The following is a 17406-nucleotide window of genomic DNA, read 5'->3' as shown; positions in this document are numbered from 1 at the left end:
GAGTACCACCCCAGGTCTGGAAATGCAGACAGGTCCAAAAGCTGTTGAGGGGAAGGTGCTGGTAGTACAGCAGGAGGTGGGGGGTCAGAACAACCGGTGGGGCTGGAACCAGAGGAGGGGCCAGCACTGGGACCGCAGGAGGAACCGGAGGAGTACCCAGAGGAGGGGGCCGAGGCGGCGCCACCTTTGGGATGACCTCCTTCACAATGTCCTTCAGGAGCCCCTTCATCTGAGGGGAACGCATGAAGAGGAGGAACCGCTTGAAGTGGTCCTCACAAGCCGTCTGATCCCTAAGGGCCTGGCCCTCCGAGGCACTGTGCCTACGCTCCTGGTCAAAGCACCAAGGCGCCTACCTGGTCATCCAAGCCTGGATGGCCCAGCACCAGCTATGTCTGAACAACGATAAGACGGAGCTACTTATCCTGGGTACATCACAACGCCTGAGCAAACTTGAGCCTTCCTATCAGTCATTCATCATAGACGGCAACTACATACAAGTCTCGAAAGACACTAAAACACTAGGCTTTTACCTGGATTCCACCTTATCCTTGTCAAGACAAACTAATACAGTCAGGTCCACCTCTGCCTACACGTGCAAACTCATTTCAGCCTGCAGACCATTCCTCACCACCCACAATAGCGTCACACTAGCGAGAACACTTATCATGGCAACAATAGATTACTGCAGTGCTCTATACTTAGGCACCAGCCAAGAAAACCTATCCAAACTCCAAACCACCCAGAACAATGCAATTCGAGCGGCCCTGAACATCCCTCGTAACCACCACATCTCAGAAGCCAGAACTAGCCTAAAGTGGTTACCCGTGAAGCAGAGAATTTCCCTAAAAACGCTTGCCCTCACGCACAAATGCCTAGCCAACAAGGCTCCGATCTATCTCTGCAGTCGGCTTTCGCGCCACTCCACTGCCCGTCCACTAAGAACTGCTCAGACTCACTGCCTTACTATCCCTAGGTTTAAGCTCCAAAAAGCGGGAGGCACTAGCTTCCCTGTCCTAGCCTCCAAACTGTGGAACACCCTCCCCGCCGCCATCAGAGCTGAAGACTCCTTCAACACCTTCAAGAATAAAACCAAATCTTGGCTCTTTGACCAGCAATAGTTGTGTTAGACATCTCTCCCACTTACTCAGCCCGCCTGTTCCCCAGCACGATTTCCGGTCTGCTACCTTCCCAACTACCTCAGGGACACTTCCTCTGCGGAGCCTAGGGACACTGTACCATCTGTAATATATGTAATTAGTAAGATTGTTATTATGTTGTATTGGTATACTTTTATTGTAATCTATCTGCCTGTATGTTCTTTTCTTGCAACCCTGTACAAATTGCTCCCTGATGTCCCCGGGCCTGATGGTCTGCGCGTTATAAATAAACAAACACAAATACAAATACAAATGCATGGTGCGTGTAGCCATATGTGATGGGTAGATGTAGCCCTGAGACCACCCAAAACCAGCACTGTAGGATCCGCTGCTGCTTCCAGAGGGAAGGGGTTGGGATCATTCTGCAAAGCCCATTTGATGAGCGAAAGCATTGGCGGGCATTCAGGCGGATTCAAGATGGCACCCTGACTGGCAGGTGCCGCTCTGCCATTTTGAAGCCGTGTGCCACGGCCTGGGTGGGAGGGCGTGAAGGGCCTGAGCAAAAAGAGGCCTCAGACATGGAAGGATACAGCTTGGGTCTTGTACTCAAAGCAGAAGCGTCGACCTCAGAGATCCCTTTGGTAGGCGCTGAGCCCTCAGCCGGCCGGCTGGTAGTCGAAAGCCCCGATTCACGACCTTGGAGCGAGCTCCAGTAGGCTGGGAGCACTCGGCACCTGTGCCAGTAGCCGTGCTGGATGTAGCCGAGGACAGACTCTTAGAGGTGGCACTTGACGATTCCTTACCCCCTGGGGTAGAAGAAGAGGACGAGCCTGGTAGGGCCCCTGAGCCCCTTGGTTTGGGAACAGTAGCCTGGAAGGCCTCAGGTCTGTCCGCGGACTACGCGGAAGAACCCCTGTGCCCTTCGGCATGCCTTAGAGGCCTGTCAGAACTTGAATCCGAGGAACCCCAATCCGGGGGAACCGCGTGGAAGGAGTTGCAATGCTGTGGAGCCATATTGAACAGAGGGCCTACCTTGTCTTGACTAGAGTTCCTGGAGACAAAATCCTTAAGGTGGGGCAGAGAAGTGTGGAAGATCTCCCTTCACCGCGACAAATGATTCTTCAATGTCCTATGACAGAGCGCTGCAGACCGAACATGAGTCCCTGGGGGGTCGGGCACCAGACACTCAAGACAGAGTGCGTGGGGGTCTGAGGCTGGGAACAAAGGGTTGCATGAGGCACACCTTGTGAAACCTCATGCAGTCAACATGCGCTGGGGGAGGCTAGGCGCCGAAGGGAAGTGAAATATGAATTTAAAAATAGAAGGGGAGTAAGAGGAGAGCTAAAAAAAATAGTCTCTGCGCTGGCTGCCAGGTCCCACACCGCTGTGTGGAAAAAAATACTGGAGGTGAGGCGCCGGAGGGCGGGGCCTTCCCACGCCCGAGGCCGTGCCCGCGTGCTATACTAAATTCAAAGGGGAAGTTCAATTTTTTGCTGCCAAAGGTTCCAGTACCGTCCCCATGTTGGAGGACTCCCACAAGGATGTAGGATAGTGACAAGGATGTAGGATAGTGGACGGGACATACGAGTATGGTATTTGATTCCTGTTGCATTGTGGGTCCTGGAAACTTAGATTACAGACTTATACATCACTCTGAAAAGTCACCCTAAAATGATATGGCAACTTCCAGACTTCTCCACAGACTCTGTAAAAGACTGCACAGTTCCTCAATTCCTTGAAGGCTTCCTCTCAAAGCAACTCCAAAATCAGCAATCTATGTTTCTCTGAAATCGATGGAATAATCAATATTCATTACTTAAGCTTTTCAGTTTACGAGATTCTAGTATACAACACCATACTGATGCATTCATATATCAGTCCATCAGTGTTTGACTTACCAAGGTGGTTTTGTAGCTCTCGAGTTTGGCCATCCTCTGTTGGCGTGATAAGATCCCAGATGAAGCTTTTGATCTTCTCATCCCCTCTGTAGTGGACAAGGCAATATGCCAACAGTGCCCGACAAATGATTTCCACGTCTTGTTCATTAAGTTGCCTCTTGAAACGGCCATGGATCAGAATCTCTCTCCATCGGCCCCACCTATATCAGAGTCAGATAGGTAAATCAGCAGGCAACCATTAAGAGGAACTGAGATCTCTGCCTTTAGCTTCATGCTAGGCTCAGCAAGTCAGCAAAACACATTATTTCAATGAGAATACCTCCATCGGGATAATCAAAAGGTGACAAAAATGATTTACTGCACTTATGTTTCCATTGAACCCATTACATAGACCAACAACTGGTTGAAAGAAATAAGCGAAGTTCAAATTAGTGATACCAAATGCTTAATGTTACTGTGCTTTGTCTTTAAAGCCCATTCATACTGCATCAACCACAACCAGAACAGTCACTAGTATTAGGACTTTCAGACAAACAAGAAAAACAATGAAAACAAGTCATCATATATTGGCCACTTTATGGAAGTCTTTTAACTGAAGTGTCACAAATTCTTTGAAAGATGGAACAAATATGAAATGTATCAAGTTGGGGAAGTTTGGCCATCCACTAACGTCAAACCATTAAAAGCCCTGCAGAGGCTGCCACAAGAGGTTGTCCGTAATTACTTGACCTTAAAAAACTGTTTCGGTCTCAGTAATATCTTAACATCTCATTGTAGATATCATATGATATGATATGCCATTTAGAACGCGCCTATGCACAAATGTTTCAAGGCACAAGGAGGTAACGGAAGGGGAACAAAGGAAGGACAGACAGCGATCCTACTAGGCCAGGTGTCATTCAGATCGCGCAATTGCATGGGATGGGGCAAGGGGGAAGTGCGGGTGGAAGGGACAGTGCAGTACATGGGCACAAAATAATGACAATAAGTTAAAGTAACGACCAACAGGTGGCAAGTGCAAAGGTAAGTGCAGACATCAGGTGTCAAGAGCTGGTAGTGGGACTGTAGGGATACAGAAACAGTCCCCAAGTGCAGGGGTTGCCAGGCAGGCAGTGCTGGTGTGCATGAACTGGCGGGGGAAGGACCTGGGCCCGAGAACAGAGGGTGGCCAGGTAACCAGTGCAGATTCAGTTTCAGCCAGGAGGTCAGCAGGGGAGAGGAGGAGAAAAGGCAGAAGCAAAGAGAAAGGTTTTGAGGTGCTTCTGGAACCAGTGATGGTTTTCCTCAAGTTTCAGGGAGGCAGGGAAGCTGTTCCAGAGGGAGGCTCCAGCCGCAGAAAGAGATCTACCACCCACTTGTTGCTTGGAGAAGTGACTGACCCTAAGGGAGTTGGAGGCGGATGTGTGAAGAGCTCGAGAGGGAAGATAGTTAGGAAGAGAGTTGAAGGTATTGAGGCCCCAGGCCCCAGAAGGCCTTGTGGACAATGCAGAGGGTTTTGAACTTGATCCTCGCAGACACTGGGAGCCAGTGCAGAGATTTCAGTCCTGGAGAGACACGATCCCTGGGCTTGAGGCCAAGGACAAGTCTCGCAGTCCTGTTCTGGATGAGTTGCAGTGGGCGGAGAGTAGATGCAGGCAGATTTAGAAAGTGGCTGTTGCAGTAGGCCAGCCTAGAAAGAATCAGAGCTCTGGATACAGTGAGCTTCTGGGGGAAGGAAAGGAAAGGTAGAATATCTATGAGGAGGTGCAGCTGGTAGTGCAACTTCTTAGAGGCGTCTGAGATGTGAGGAGAGTGTGGAGTCGAAGATGACCCTGAGGTTTTTAGCCTCGCAGGTAGGAGCAGGAGGGGGGCCAAGAGCGTCAGGAAAGGAGGGAGCGGGTGTGCTGATAAGGAGAATCTCAGTCTTACTGATCATGATTTTTTATGTAGTACATTTTAGATTGCCATCCTAAAAGACTGAAGTCCTCATACATTTGAACGTGCCTGCTGTTCACAACTTCAGACACATATTCTTGAAAAAAGCAATCAGAGCCAGAAAATTTATTAGATATACCCATTAATACAAACGTGAGGAATAAAGCATTATCTACCATACAGACTATAAAACCCATGCTTAGTCTACAGCTGACACAACAATAGATGTGTTCTAAAATAGCAAAATATTTTCTGGATGGCGAGCATTGCTGTAAATATACAGTAGTGAGAGAGGTTGGGAGCTCTAGTCACGTGTTTCTTGAATGTCCTACGGTAATGCAATTATGTATTCAGGTTTTCAATGCTTCCAAATACTTTCTTCCGTTTATCTACTTTTCACATTAAGGAACTAATCATAGTGAAAAGCTAACAATTGTCAGAAAGTGGGAACAAAAACTGGTGCACAAAATCATTTATGATGGGAGATACAAGTTTTAAAGAACTAGAAATCTAAGTGTTATATTGTTAGGCAGAAACCTGTGCAGTTCCCTTAGGGACCACTGCAAAAGATTTAGGACTACAGGTGGTTGGCAGTAAACCCAATTGGTAGCAGTCTGTACCACCCAGATTTACCTGATAGCTGTGGCTGAGCAGTCAGACTTCTCTTAAGATGGGTTAGGCAGTATGCAGAGTATACACAATAGGTACAGAGACACAGTAGTACAAGCAAACACTGACCAGAGCTTTGGTGTATAAGTATATAATTATTTATTTAAAGACACACTTGTAATTTACACTAGCACAAAAAGAGGTAAGTAAATTCAACACACAGTCACTATTACGAGATGTACATCCCTTATTCCTTATTAGACAAGTCTTAGTTAACACCACTTATTTCCAGACAGAGGTGAGCGCTTAACTCAAGATGGCACTCCAATAAGTTAAGAAAAAGGGAGGGGAAAAAATGCAGAAATTAGGAAAAACACACAACACAATACTTTAGAAGCACCCAGCAAGGCAGGAAAGTCAAGTCTACTTGTGAGCAAAAAGTTCAGAGGCCAGGGTCCCTCTTAGAGAGAACAGAGTACCAATGCGCCCAAGATCACACAGCTGAAAAGTCTTGAAAAGTCTTGCAGGGAGTTCAGAAAAGAATTAAGTCAGCTCAGAAAAGTTCAGTTAGCCAGCCTAGGGCCAGCCCAAGTGGTAAGTGGAGGCTTTAAGAGTCACCCCACACAGACCGTTGCGAGGGAGGCCAGGCGGACACAGTACCTTCAAAGTGGAGAGGATCCTCCAACGGAGGCAGTTGTTCCTGGCAGCAAGTGCAAGTCACGGCGTTGTCCAGACGAAGAGATGGTCTCAACCTGGAGGAAAGCTGAAGGTCGTTGCACTGCCAGGGAAGAAACCAGCCGCGGAGTTCTCCGGTTAAAAGGTATGACCCTTTTATTCGCGGTAGTGGAAAAACCGTGGTATCCCGGTTGCCGGGGTGCTTGGCACAGGCAAGGAGGCCACGAGATGATCCGAGAAGGTGAAAAGACGGGCAAACTGGTTATCCCCACCAGTCAAAGGAAGAAAACTCTCCGGGCTGCAGATCCCCTCCGTCGTCGGGAAAAGTGGTGAGACGGTTCAGCAGGGCACCACCGGTGGTGTCGTCGTTGCAGGTCAGCTCAGCTTCTCCCTCTTCGGATTCTTTAGGTCCTGTGGCGACTTCTGAAGTTCCAGTCCCCAAAGCCCTGCTTTTATGCAGCAAACCCCCATTCATTCAGCCTAGTTGTCAATCAAACATGCCAAGTGGTGAGCCGCAATTGGGCCAATCACACAAGAGTGCGACTTAAGTTGCCAAGGCAACTCAGTCCAGGGTGCCTAAACCCCCTCCCACACCCCCTGTGGTACCCAGACAGAGTGACACCACTTTTGGAGGCTTCTGTGGAGAAGCCCGCCAAAAAGTGGAACAAAGGGCCCGATTTGGGTTGGAGTCACAGAAGCGAACACAAACGCCATTTTGGAACCGAGTTTCGGCAAAAATACCAACCGGTGATTTTATATTAATTTAATAAACCGGCGGTATGTTCAAGGCTATATTAAAAAGTGGTAGCCTCGAACAATGGGAAAATCCCATAGGAAAATATTTGCGGTCGAATATAAAAAGTAGTATACACTGCCACCAGCCAAAACTCGATCAGGGGGGACAGAGACGTGCCCCCTCGAACAATTGCCCCGACCAGTACGTCCACAATATGATGGTTTGTACTGGTTTCTGTTCATAATTTGGGACTAGTAAAGCCAATGGTGACTTTACATGCCCTGCGAGACAGTAGTCAGTCCCAGGGTATAGAGTCTATGTTTGGGGGTCACTATGACACCCCTGGGTTACTGCACTGAGAGTGCTGTGTAACCCACATACCAAAAACACATGAAGCCCTATGGGGTAAAGGACCACATAGCCCATAAAACACATTCAAAGTCAAAGGAACACCTCAAATCATGTCTAAGAGTGGGAGTAAAAGAGTTTCACTCTTAGCAGGAGAGAAAAAAATAAACCCCAAAAATCCAGCAAAGCTGCTGGGGGACTCACTAGGTTTGGGAAATTAGCCTTAACAGAGAATTCTCCCTAACATATATGACTTGTGACAAAGTCCCCTGCCTAGCCTTGGGGACGACACTGGGGTGGTCAAAGGGGCTGGGTCTGCCCCAAACTGGTGGAGGCTGGACCCGGACGAGGTATATGTGGGATACCGAGACCGCCTTACTGGGTCCTCACAGTACAGTAGGGTGCAGTCAGAGAATCTTACACAATTACAAACCCAATGACAACCATGTTAAGAGTTACGGGTACAAACCCACTGAGGGTACCTGTGGTCATAGTACTGTTTTACGTAGAAAGTTATTCCAACCGCCTAGCCGGACCAAACACTCGGTGAAGGAATCAATGCTGTTGCATTTATGAAGATTGTGCTGCAACATTCTAAACATACCAGTGTGTGTTTAAATATTAATTTTCGTAGCACATGTGCAGTAGGAACTAATTGGGAAAATGAGTCAGACTAGTGTAACCTATAGAAGTCCTGAACATACAAAGTTGTACTTAAGAAAGTGAATAAAATGAAACGTACTCGTGTTACCCACACAAGGTAGAACACAAACTAACATAAAAATCCACCAAGCCTCACAGAGATTACGAAATTACCATTGCAGCACTGAAAAGCATTTAAGACCAAACAGCTTCCCATGCTTATTATGAGAGGATTTCAGGACTTGGGATATAAACACTGGGGAGACCAAAGGACCGTATACAAAACAGGTAATATCAACAGGAATCAAAAGGGCAGGGGAAGGAGTTCCAACACATGTCCATGCCAGTTTTAGAATCCAGGATGGAAGTAAGCCTTGATATAAACCCCAACAAATCTTCTTTTCCGCCCATGACAAAGGAACAGGGCACAATAACAGACAAACCCAGCCTACACTAATACTGTGCAATCCATGTCCCGAAGCACCACCCAACGAGAGCAAAGACCAAACCATAAAAGCCAACTTGTTCAGTCAGAGTGTGAGAAAAAACTGGAGGAAGGTGTTTAGAGGAGGTTGGTGAGCAAGAGGGCTATTGGGAAGTGACAGTTGAGGGAGTAAGTGACACCACTACTAACCAGCAAAAGCAGGGAGGTTCTGTCAGTGCATTGCAGGCTCCAAAGGTATGAAATGGTGCAACCCCACCAAGAAACAGGAAGGTTATGTCAGTGGTAGTAGGACCAGCAGGCACCAGACCCTAGAGAAGACAGGAGTTCAGTTGACAAAGCTCTGCAAGCCAGTCCCAAAAACCCTATGGGGTGGGGGGGGGGGCAGTGCCGGGGAGGATCCACCTATGTCTCTGGCTTCTGTAGGAGAATCTACAAATGTGTTAATCCTGTGATGTATTGTCCCTGGAGGGCTCTTAACTACAGACTCTCTGAAGGGGGTCTAAGAACCTGCAACCCACAAAGTGGTGGGTATTCCAGTGGACTTTGGAATGGAGTCAGGACAAGTCCAATCTAACAAAACTGTAGGAGAGATTTTCTTTGCTACAATTATTTTTGAAGAATCAGTCTTTCACTAGTTCTGTACATAAACTTTACTTACTTCAAAACTACTTCCTTGTTTTAGCCTCCTTTGCTTCCCACTTTCAGCTAGCTACCTGTGGCAGACAACCGAGAACTAGTTGCACAACATGCAAAATCTAGTACATTCTAAAGGTTTTCCCTACAGACATATGGCTAGGAAGAATACACAAATAAGCTTAAAGTTATTCCGGAAATAACCAAGATCAGCTATGTACGTGACAGAAGTGTGTTTAATGCATGAAAGGAGACCAATTAAATTATAGTAAATGTAAGATCACTTGCTGATAGCAATACTAAATATTTGTGTCAATTAACACATTGATCTGCATTCAGAGGTATTTTAATAGTGCATACTTTAGAATAATACAACAAACAGTGATGCACAGAAAGCTTGATAAGAATACACTTCTTTTAATTAGCAGTACAACAAATCAAAACATTTACCCATAAACAAGCAGATTTTTCTCCACTCTGAAACATTCTGTCCTTCCATAGCCACTTGATCGATCATATGGTCTGCGGAGTTTTGGCTTATCTTCCCCTTCACTCTCTGCTTCAGATAACTCTGCCAGTTCATCCTTTGTGGCACTGAAGGGACGAGTTTGCTTTCTAACTCTTGGTGTGTCAATAACCAGGCTGTTCTGCATGGTTTGAAAAATATGTCAGACATTTGTATACAATTTATTGATAAACATTACAAAATGAGCCTCTGAAACAACCGGTTGCATTCAAGAATATTGTAAGGGCTGGTAATGAATGTATTCCCTCAGTGAAATTATAAAAGGGATCAGATGGGCATGTTAAGTAGGTACACTTCAGGATGTATTTTAATTAGGACGTGCTTTTATTTAAGTTTAGTATGTTAATTTTTCTATAAGATCAGGGTTCTAGCCATCGGCCCAATTTACTTTTCACATAAGGATTTAGATACTCTTTAAACACCACATTGCTCGGGTAAGAACACATGGCAAGAACACATGGCAAAATGTGGCAACTCATTTTGCCTTTTAAGTTGCAAAATAGTTATAACATGGATACTCTTCACCCGGTCTTAAGTCAAACATTGTTTAGTGAAGCATGTACAATAACCTGGTTTAATGATTTGCTTTATATAGTATAAATGGGAAACATTACTTACCTTTATACATTTGCAACTTGTAGACGTTTATGGTCACATGCTTTGCATTATCTGCCATCTAGTACTTGGCCTAGATTATTACCCTTTGTTCATTACATCTTTTACTAAGGCGTCGGTAGGGGCAGCTCAGTAATAGGATCCATGTATGACATGCACATGCTACTCACAATGCTCCTTCTAGTCAGTGACTCATTCTGATTGATGAAGAATGAATACAAAATAAGGGAATAGTTTCTTACCTGTAACTCCATTTCTCCAGCATTGGTATCTTTCATGGATTCACATGCTTAGAATATTCCCCGTCGTCAGACTGGGACCCCTCGGTACACATATATAGCCTTTTCCAAAGGAAAACTTTCGACGCTTTTGTGTCCCATCTACGTCCTTCTAGGACCCGCCTACGCATGCTCCGCAGGCCATGCTAGTATAAGAGACCCGCCCACGCGGCTCTCCTTCAGATTTCGGCCCCTCCAAAGTAGGAAGGGTTACATTTATCACATACATTACATACGGGGAGGTTGGCGGGCGCATGTGAATCCATGAAAGATACCAATGCTGGAGAAATGGAGTTACAGGTAAGAAACTACTCCCTTCTCCAGCATTGGATCTTTCATGGATTCACATGGTTAGAATAGATTGTATAGCAGCAACACTTGAGACGGCGGTGAGAATGTAATTTAACAATATATATATATATATATATATATCCTCACCCTACTACGCAATGGGATAAGTTAAGTCATATTACGTTGCCCACATAAAGTATATCGCCCTTAAGAGGGTAGACATCCGAATCTCCACATGGAGGAGCTTACCTTACTGAAACAGATGGCGCAGGACAGCTCTTCCCATCTGCACCTCGTCTGCATGCTGCCTGGCAAGGCAGTAGTGGCGGGTAAACGTGTGGGGCACTGACCATGCCGCAGCTTGGCATATGTCCGTCAGCGGAATTCCCGCCCATAACGCTGTTGAGGAGGACATCGACCTTGTAGAATGAGCTCTAGGATGTCCTTGCAGTGGCCTTCTGGCCTTCGAGTGACAAAAAGCAATCGTCGACGAGACCCATCTAGCCAATCCCTGTTTAGAGATTGCTTTTCCTCTCGTCGACGGACCATATGCGACGAACAGTTGCCGAGTAGCCCTGATGTCTTGTGTACGATGTAGGTAGAATTTCAGAGCCCTCTTAACGTCCAGGGTATGAAGAGTTTTTTCTGCTGCCAATGATGGAGTGGCGAAGAAAGTAGGCAGAGCCACGGATGAGTGTTTGTGATATACCGTCGGAACCTTCGGGACGACCATAGGGTTAGTTGCCAGGACTACCTTGTCCTTAAAGAATCTTAGGTAGGGCGGGTCCACGACCAGCGCTTGTAGTTCCGAGATACGTCTGGCTGATGTGATAGCTATCAGGAATGCCAACTTCCTCGAAATTAATTTTATGTCGGACGTGGCCATAGGCTCGAAAGGCGGTTTCATCAAGCCTGCCAACACTGTGTTGAGGCTCCACGTCGGGGGAAAACGTTTCACCGGGGGAAAAGCTCGAAATAAACCCCGCATGAAGTGTTTTACCAGTCTGTCACTGAATAGAGGGGACGACTGCCTCTTCCTTGTGAACCTCGAGATGGCTGCCAGGTGTACCTTTATCGATGAGGGGGACAATCCCTTTTCTGCCAAGAGGAGCAGGTAAGGTAGAACTTGTTCCGGCGTCACCAACAATGGTTGTAGGCCCTGTTGTCCTCTACACCATTCACAGAATCTCCGCCATTTATAGGAGTAAGATTTGTTAGTAGAAGGGGCTCTAGCCGCCTGTAGAATTTTTTGGCAATCCTATGAAATGTCTAAAGCGGACGTAAGGTTGAGACTGTCCGGGTCGTGATGCCACACCCTGCCTCTGTCCCGGGATAGAAGGTACGGGACCTTCGGAAACGCTATGGGATGTTCCAGCAATAGGTGGAGGAGGTCTGAGAACCACGGTTGCCTCGGCCAGTATGGTGTCACTAGAATCACCCGGCAATTGTATCTGCGTATCCACTGTATTGTTTTCTGTATGAGGGGAAACGGGGGAAAAGCATAGAGGAACATGTCCGTCCATGGGAAGGAGAACGCCTCCCCCACCAAACCCTCTTGGGGCCATCTGCTTGCAAATTGCTCGCATTTCTTGTCTTTGGTCGCGAAGACGTCCAGAGGGGGGTGACCTCATTTCTCGAACACTTTCCTCAAGTGACCCGTGTCCATTTCCCACTCGTGTATCTGGGCCATGCTTCTGCTGAGAGAGTCGGCTTGGCCGTTCCTCACTCCTGGAAGGTGATGAGCCACGAGGGAAATTTCGTGCTTCGATGCCCAATGCCATGTTTTCTGGGCTTCTATGGAAAGACTCCTTGATCGTGTCCCTCCTTGTTTCCTCAGATAAAACATGGCTGTTGTATTGTCGGTCAGTATTCGCACTCGCGAACTCTTGATGTGTGGTAGGAACGCCTTCAAAGCCCATCGTACCGCTCTGAGTTCCAGTACGTTTATGTGTAGGAGTGACTCCGTTGGAGACCAGCGACCTTGCGTTTGGAGAGCACCCATGTGCGCTCCCCATCCGGTTAGGGACGCATCCGTAACTATGGTGCTCTGAAACTCCGGCTCCTGTAGGGGCACACCGTTGTTCAGATTGTGGGAACTCTGCCACCACTGAAGTCTTGTCGTCGTCGATGGATTTCCTGTCCGACCACGATCCCTGAGCCTGTGTCCATCGGTCCGCGAGGAATTCTTGGACTGGCCTCATGAATAGTCGACAGTTTCTCACCAGATGGATGCAGGATGCCATGGCCCCTAGGACCGAAACATACTTTCTCACTGAGATCCTGGTGTTTCGCCGTAGCCGGGCCGCTTGTTGAATGAGTCTTGAGGTCCTGTCGAGAGAAGGTTTCACCAGCCCTAACTGAGTCTCGAACTGTGCCCCCAAGAATACCAGCGTTCTCGATGGCCGCAGAGAGGATTTCTCGAAGTTTATGACGAATCCTAGCCGTTGTAGAAGCTGCATGGTGGCTTGCAGACTTGTGTTGGTCGACGCTGGGGAGGATCCCCTTACCAGCCAGTCGTCGAGGTATGGGTATACATGGTGGCTTTGCTTCCTTAGCCAGGCAGCCACTGGAGCCAGGCATTTTGTGAACGTTCTGGGGGAGGTCTTGAGCCCGAAAGGAAGAACCGTGAATTGGTAGTGAGTTCGCCCTATTACAAAACGTAGGAATTTCCTGTGTTTCCGACACATTGGAATATGGAAATACGCGTCCTGTAAATCCAGGGACGCCAGGAAATCTCCCATTTGAACTGCGCGGATCACTTCCTGCAGAGTGAGCATCTTGAATTTCAGGCTCTTTAAGGACTTGTTGAGATCGCGTAAGTCTAGAATGGGACGCCATTTGCCGTTCGGCTTTTTTACGACAAAGTATCCTGAGTAGACTCGTTGACCTCTCTGTGATGTTGGAACTAATTCTATCACGCCCTTCGCTAACATGAGTGTAACCTCTTGTTGCAGCACCTTCATATGGGACTGAGCGGTGAACGCAGGTGGGATTTGCGGAGGGTTGTGTTTGAATTGCAGAGAGTGTCCGTTTCTTATAGTGTCTAACACCCATTGGTCCGTCGTTATCCTTTCCCATTCGTCGACATATGCTGAAACTCTTCCCCCCAGAACGGTTCGTGGTATGTCACTGCTGATCTTTATTTTGCTTGTCTCTCGACGACAATGGGTATGATGGTCGTTTTCTGGAAGACTGGAAGTTTCGTCGACGGTTAGCCGATTTTGAGGCACGTCGGTATCCCTGGGAGGGGTAAGCCGATCTGGCAAAGGATCTGTCTCCAGAAGAGAATCTTGAATTACCTGAAGCCCCTCTAAAGGGACGAAAAGACTTGTAACTTCTGCCACTCTGGAGGGCACCCAATGAACGTGCCGTGTCCGAATCTTCTTTCATTCCTTTTAGGGCCTCGTCCACCTTCTCACCAAAAAGAAGGTCTCCCTCAAAGGGCACATCTAAGACCTTGTATTGCACTTCTGGCCTGAAGTAGGTACACTTAAGCCATGACTGACGACGCAATACCACCCCATTGTTGACTTGCTTGAAGCCTGACTCAGCGAGATCCACCGCAATGCTTATTGCGTGATTTGAGGCTTCCTCACCCTCTCGGACCAGTAGCATCGCCACTTTCCTCTGTTCTTCTGGAAGATGATCAAGTAGCGGAGCTAGTCTGTGCCACATCTCCCTATCGTATCTGGCCACAATTGCCAGAGAGTTTGCGGCCTTTACTGTGGTCGCTCCCACAGAGAGCACTTTCTTGCCAAAGGCATCTTGGCGTCTCGCTTTGTTCTCGGGAGGAGTCGTGCACTTGTGCTGTGCCTTTGCCTTCCTCACTGCTGCCGCCGACACCACCGAGTCCGGTGTTGGTTGGGAGGATAAACACTTGGGGGTAGACTCTGGAGCCTTAAACTTTTTTTCTAGGCGTCCTTTCACTGCTGGTTCTGAGAATGGGTGTCTCATTGTTTGCAACCCCTCTTTCCATACATGGTCTAGTATTGGTATCAAGAACATCGACCTCCTTCTCTTGCCCATGTGGTCGAACAAAAAACAGTCCTTTTTTTGTTCTTCCTGGGACAGACCAAATTCTTTGCATGCCTTCTCCATCATAGAATGGAATGACGCAATGTCGTCCGGAGGGGACGGGTGAGCTGGGCTTCTGGGGTTTTCCAACTCCACCTCTGACTCCCAGGTAGGATCCCTGGAGGGGGATAATGAGATATCCGACATGGCTCCCCTGTCAGACTCCGAATCTGGCAGTTCACCTTCCTCCTGTGCCAGTGTTGAGATTGGCGTGCGTGGGTGCGTCGGTTGACGGGACGGGCCCGGCTCGTCGACGGGTGACTGTGGCAGGCTTGCCTGGGGTAGTCGCTGGTCCAACGACCGCAACAAGGGCTGAAGCGTGGACAGAATATCCAACGACAAAACCGATTGAGGATTGAGGAGAGGGGCAGAAACCGGTGTAACGGATGCCCTCGTCGACGACTTGTCAGCCGCTCGTAGCCCTAGGTCTGTTGGGCCAACAACTCTCTCGTTCTCGTCCTCCGAGGACAGCAACATAGCTTGTTCTTGTACCAAAGCCTCCGGGGGGGGGGGTCGGGTCAAAGACTTCAGGCCTCCAGGCCTCCTGTAGGACCCCCGTCGACGAGGCCTTCGTTGACGCTATTGTCGACGGGACGATGGATGCCCCCTGTGCAAGTGGCAGGGAGGCGGCCGATGACTGGACCGCCGTCAACGACGTAGACTTCGCAGGTGGTTTTGGCGGTCCCTTCTCCACACTGTGCCCGCTTCTACTCGACTCTCGACTCGTGGTCGATCTGTGATGATCGCCAGAGGAGGATTTCCTTTCCTTCTCATGCTTTTTTGATGAGGATGATTTCTTTGCCGAGGAGTCTCTAGTGGAGTGACTTCCAGACGACTGTTTTTCCGACGGTTTAGATTTCTTCGCCGGTGGTTCCGACGAGGCCGCGCGGCGTGATGTTTTCGCCGACTGTGTGGAGCCCACCTCCGAGGGGGGGTATGCCCCCGCTCCATCATTCAGCCATGCCACCAGGCGTCGGTTCCGGTCTTTGAGGGTTTTTTGAGAAAACCCCTTGCATATGTCGCAGGTATCCGCCGAATAGTGAGGGTGGAGGCAATATATGCAGTCCATATGTCCGTCCCCCTCGTAAACCTTTTTTAAGCCGCACGTCGCGCATGGACGGAACAGCGCTTTTCCTGACACAGAGGACATTATACTACTCGAAATACAATAACGCAACCTAGTACAAAACAGTAGGACAATACGAGGAGATCCCACTACTTTGGAGACGGTTGAAATCTGAAGGGGAGCCGCGGGGGCGGGCCTCTTATACTAGCATGGCCTGCGGAGCATGTGTAGGCGGGTCCTAGAAGGACGTAGATAGGACACAAAAGCGTCGAAAGTTTTCCTTTGGAAAAGGCTATATATGTGTACCGAGGGGTCCCAGTCTGACGACGGGGAATATTCTAAGCATGTGAATCCATGAAAGATCCAATGCTGGAGAAACTAAGTGAGCCCATTTGAACTCTGAATAACCTGAGTTTGGCGCTATATTTAGAATAGAAGGACTAGTAAACAGAAATATATAAACAGAATCATTCCTCTCGAACAGAGATAGAAACATTGAGAGACATGCATTTGCTAAACAGTGGTCTCACTCAGTTTCAGTTGGTGCTTTAATGAACTTTTTATTAGAGGGGTTGATGTATTACACCAGATTTGTACAGGTTTGTTGCTTCTTTGATAATAAAGAGATATTATATTTGATGTGACAGGATCACGGATATGACCCGGTCACAGGCCCATATCCTAGAGTAGGTTGCCAATCACGGTACAGCCAGAGTCGGCCCTACCGCAGTGGGTGTCAGGGAGTTGAGAGGGACACCCATTTACAGAGAGACTCACTCAGGAGAGATAATAAAACACAGTAACAAACTACCTTTTTGAGCACAAGGAGCCTGAAAAAGGGGTATGGCTAGAAGGCTTCTTAAAGACTTCCAGAATGAGTCCCGGGGCCCAGTGGAGTAGCTCAGGTAGAGATTCGGCAAGGGGCCAGCTTACTCAAGGGAATCAATGGGCACCACAGGAAACTCCTGAGTAAGACGGGCTGGGCAATAAGAAACCATCCTTTTAAGTAGAGGATGAAAGGTGTTTGGATGAGGTCGGGGCAGAGGAGATGGACCAAGAGACCACCGAGGTGGGAGTGGTAGGTGGAAAAGGAGTTGAAGAGACTGCTGGAAGGCTGTGAGTGAGTGCAGGTAAAAAGTTGTGAGAGGGTGTTATCAAATGAGGGGGTGTGGGTGGGTGTGGGTGTGTGTGTGTGTGAGAGAGAATTGTAAGTAGGGAGTAGAAAGGGGGAGGGAAAAGTAGAGAAAGTGGGGATGTTTTTGAGTGTGAATGTGTAAGGGAGAGGGAGAAGTGAGAGGTAGGCGAATAGTGACAGGTATAGTGGTAGGAACAAGGCGTTTGTAAAGCGGGATGACCAGAAAGGTGGGCAGAGGCAGGAGCCTGGAGAGAGAGAGAGAAAATGCTGTAAGACCTGTGAACAGCATGTGGAAAGATATAGATAGATAGGGAGAGATCAGATTGAGGGTGGAGATAGGAGAAAGAGGAGAGTGTTAACACCCTGGGACGGAGTGTGGGGAGACAGAGGAAGAGAGTGATAGAGATCAGGAGGAAGAGGGTGA

General features: G+C 48.1%; 1 protein-coding gene across 8 annotated transcripts in view; it reads right to left on the bottom strand.

Annotated features, from left to right (window-relative positions):
- The window catches only part of CHD9 (chromodomain helicase DNA binding protein 9), a 3201601-nt gene that overhangs the window by 962508 nt on the left and 2221687 nt on the right, over positions 1-17406 (bottom strand). For all 8 annotated transcript variants that reach the window (XM_069639531.1, XM_069639523.1, XM_069639522.1 and 5 more), the window contains 2 exons: positions 9448-9644; positions 2996-3195 (listed from right to left, as the gene is read on the bottom strand). In XM_069639531.1, the coding sequence (XP_069495632.1) occupies positions 2996-3195; positions 9448-9644 (397 nt within the window). The remainder of the gene's footprint in view (positions 1-2995; positions 3196-9447; positions 9645-17406) is intronic.

The sequence above is a fragment of the Ambystoma mexicanum genome, chromosome 1q (genome assembly GCF_040938575.1).
Source record: "Ambystoma mexicanum isolate Mex_15411 chromosome 1q, UKY_AmexF1_1, whole genome shotgun sequence".
Classification (NCBI taxonomy): domain Eukaryota; kingdom Metazoa; phylum Chordata; class Amphibia; order Caudata; family Ambystomatidae; genus Ambystoma; species Ambystoma mexicanum.
This window is presented reverse-complemented; position numbering and strand designations above follow the sequence as displayed.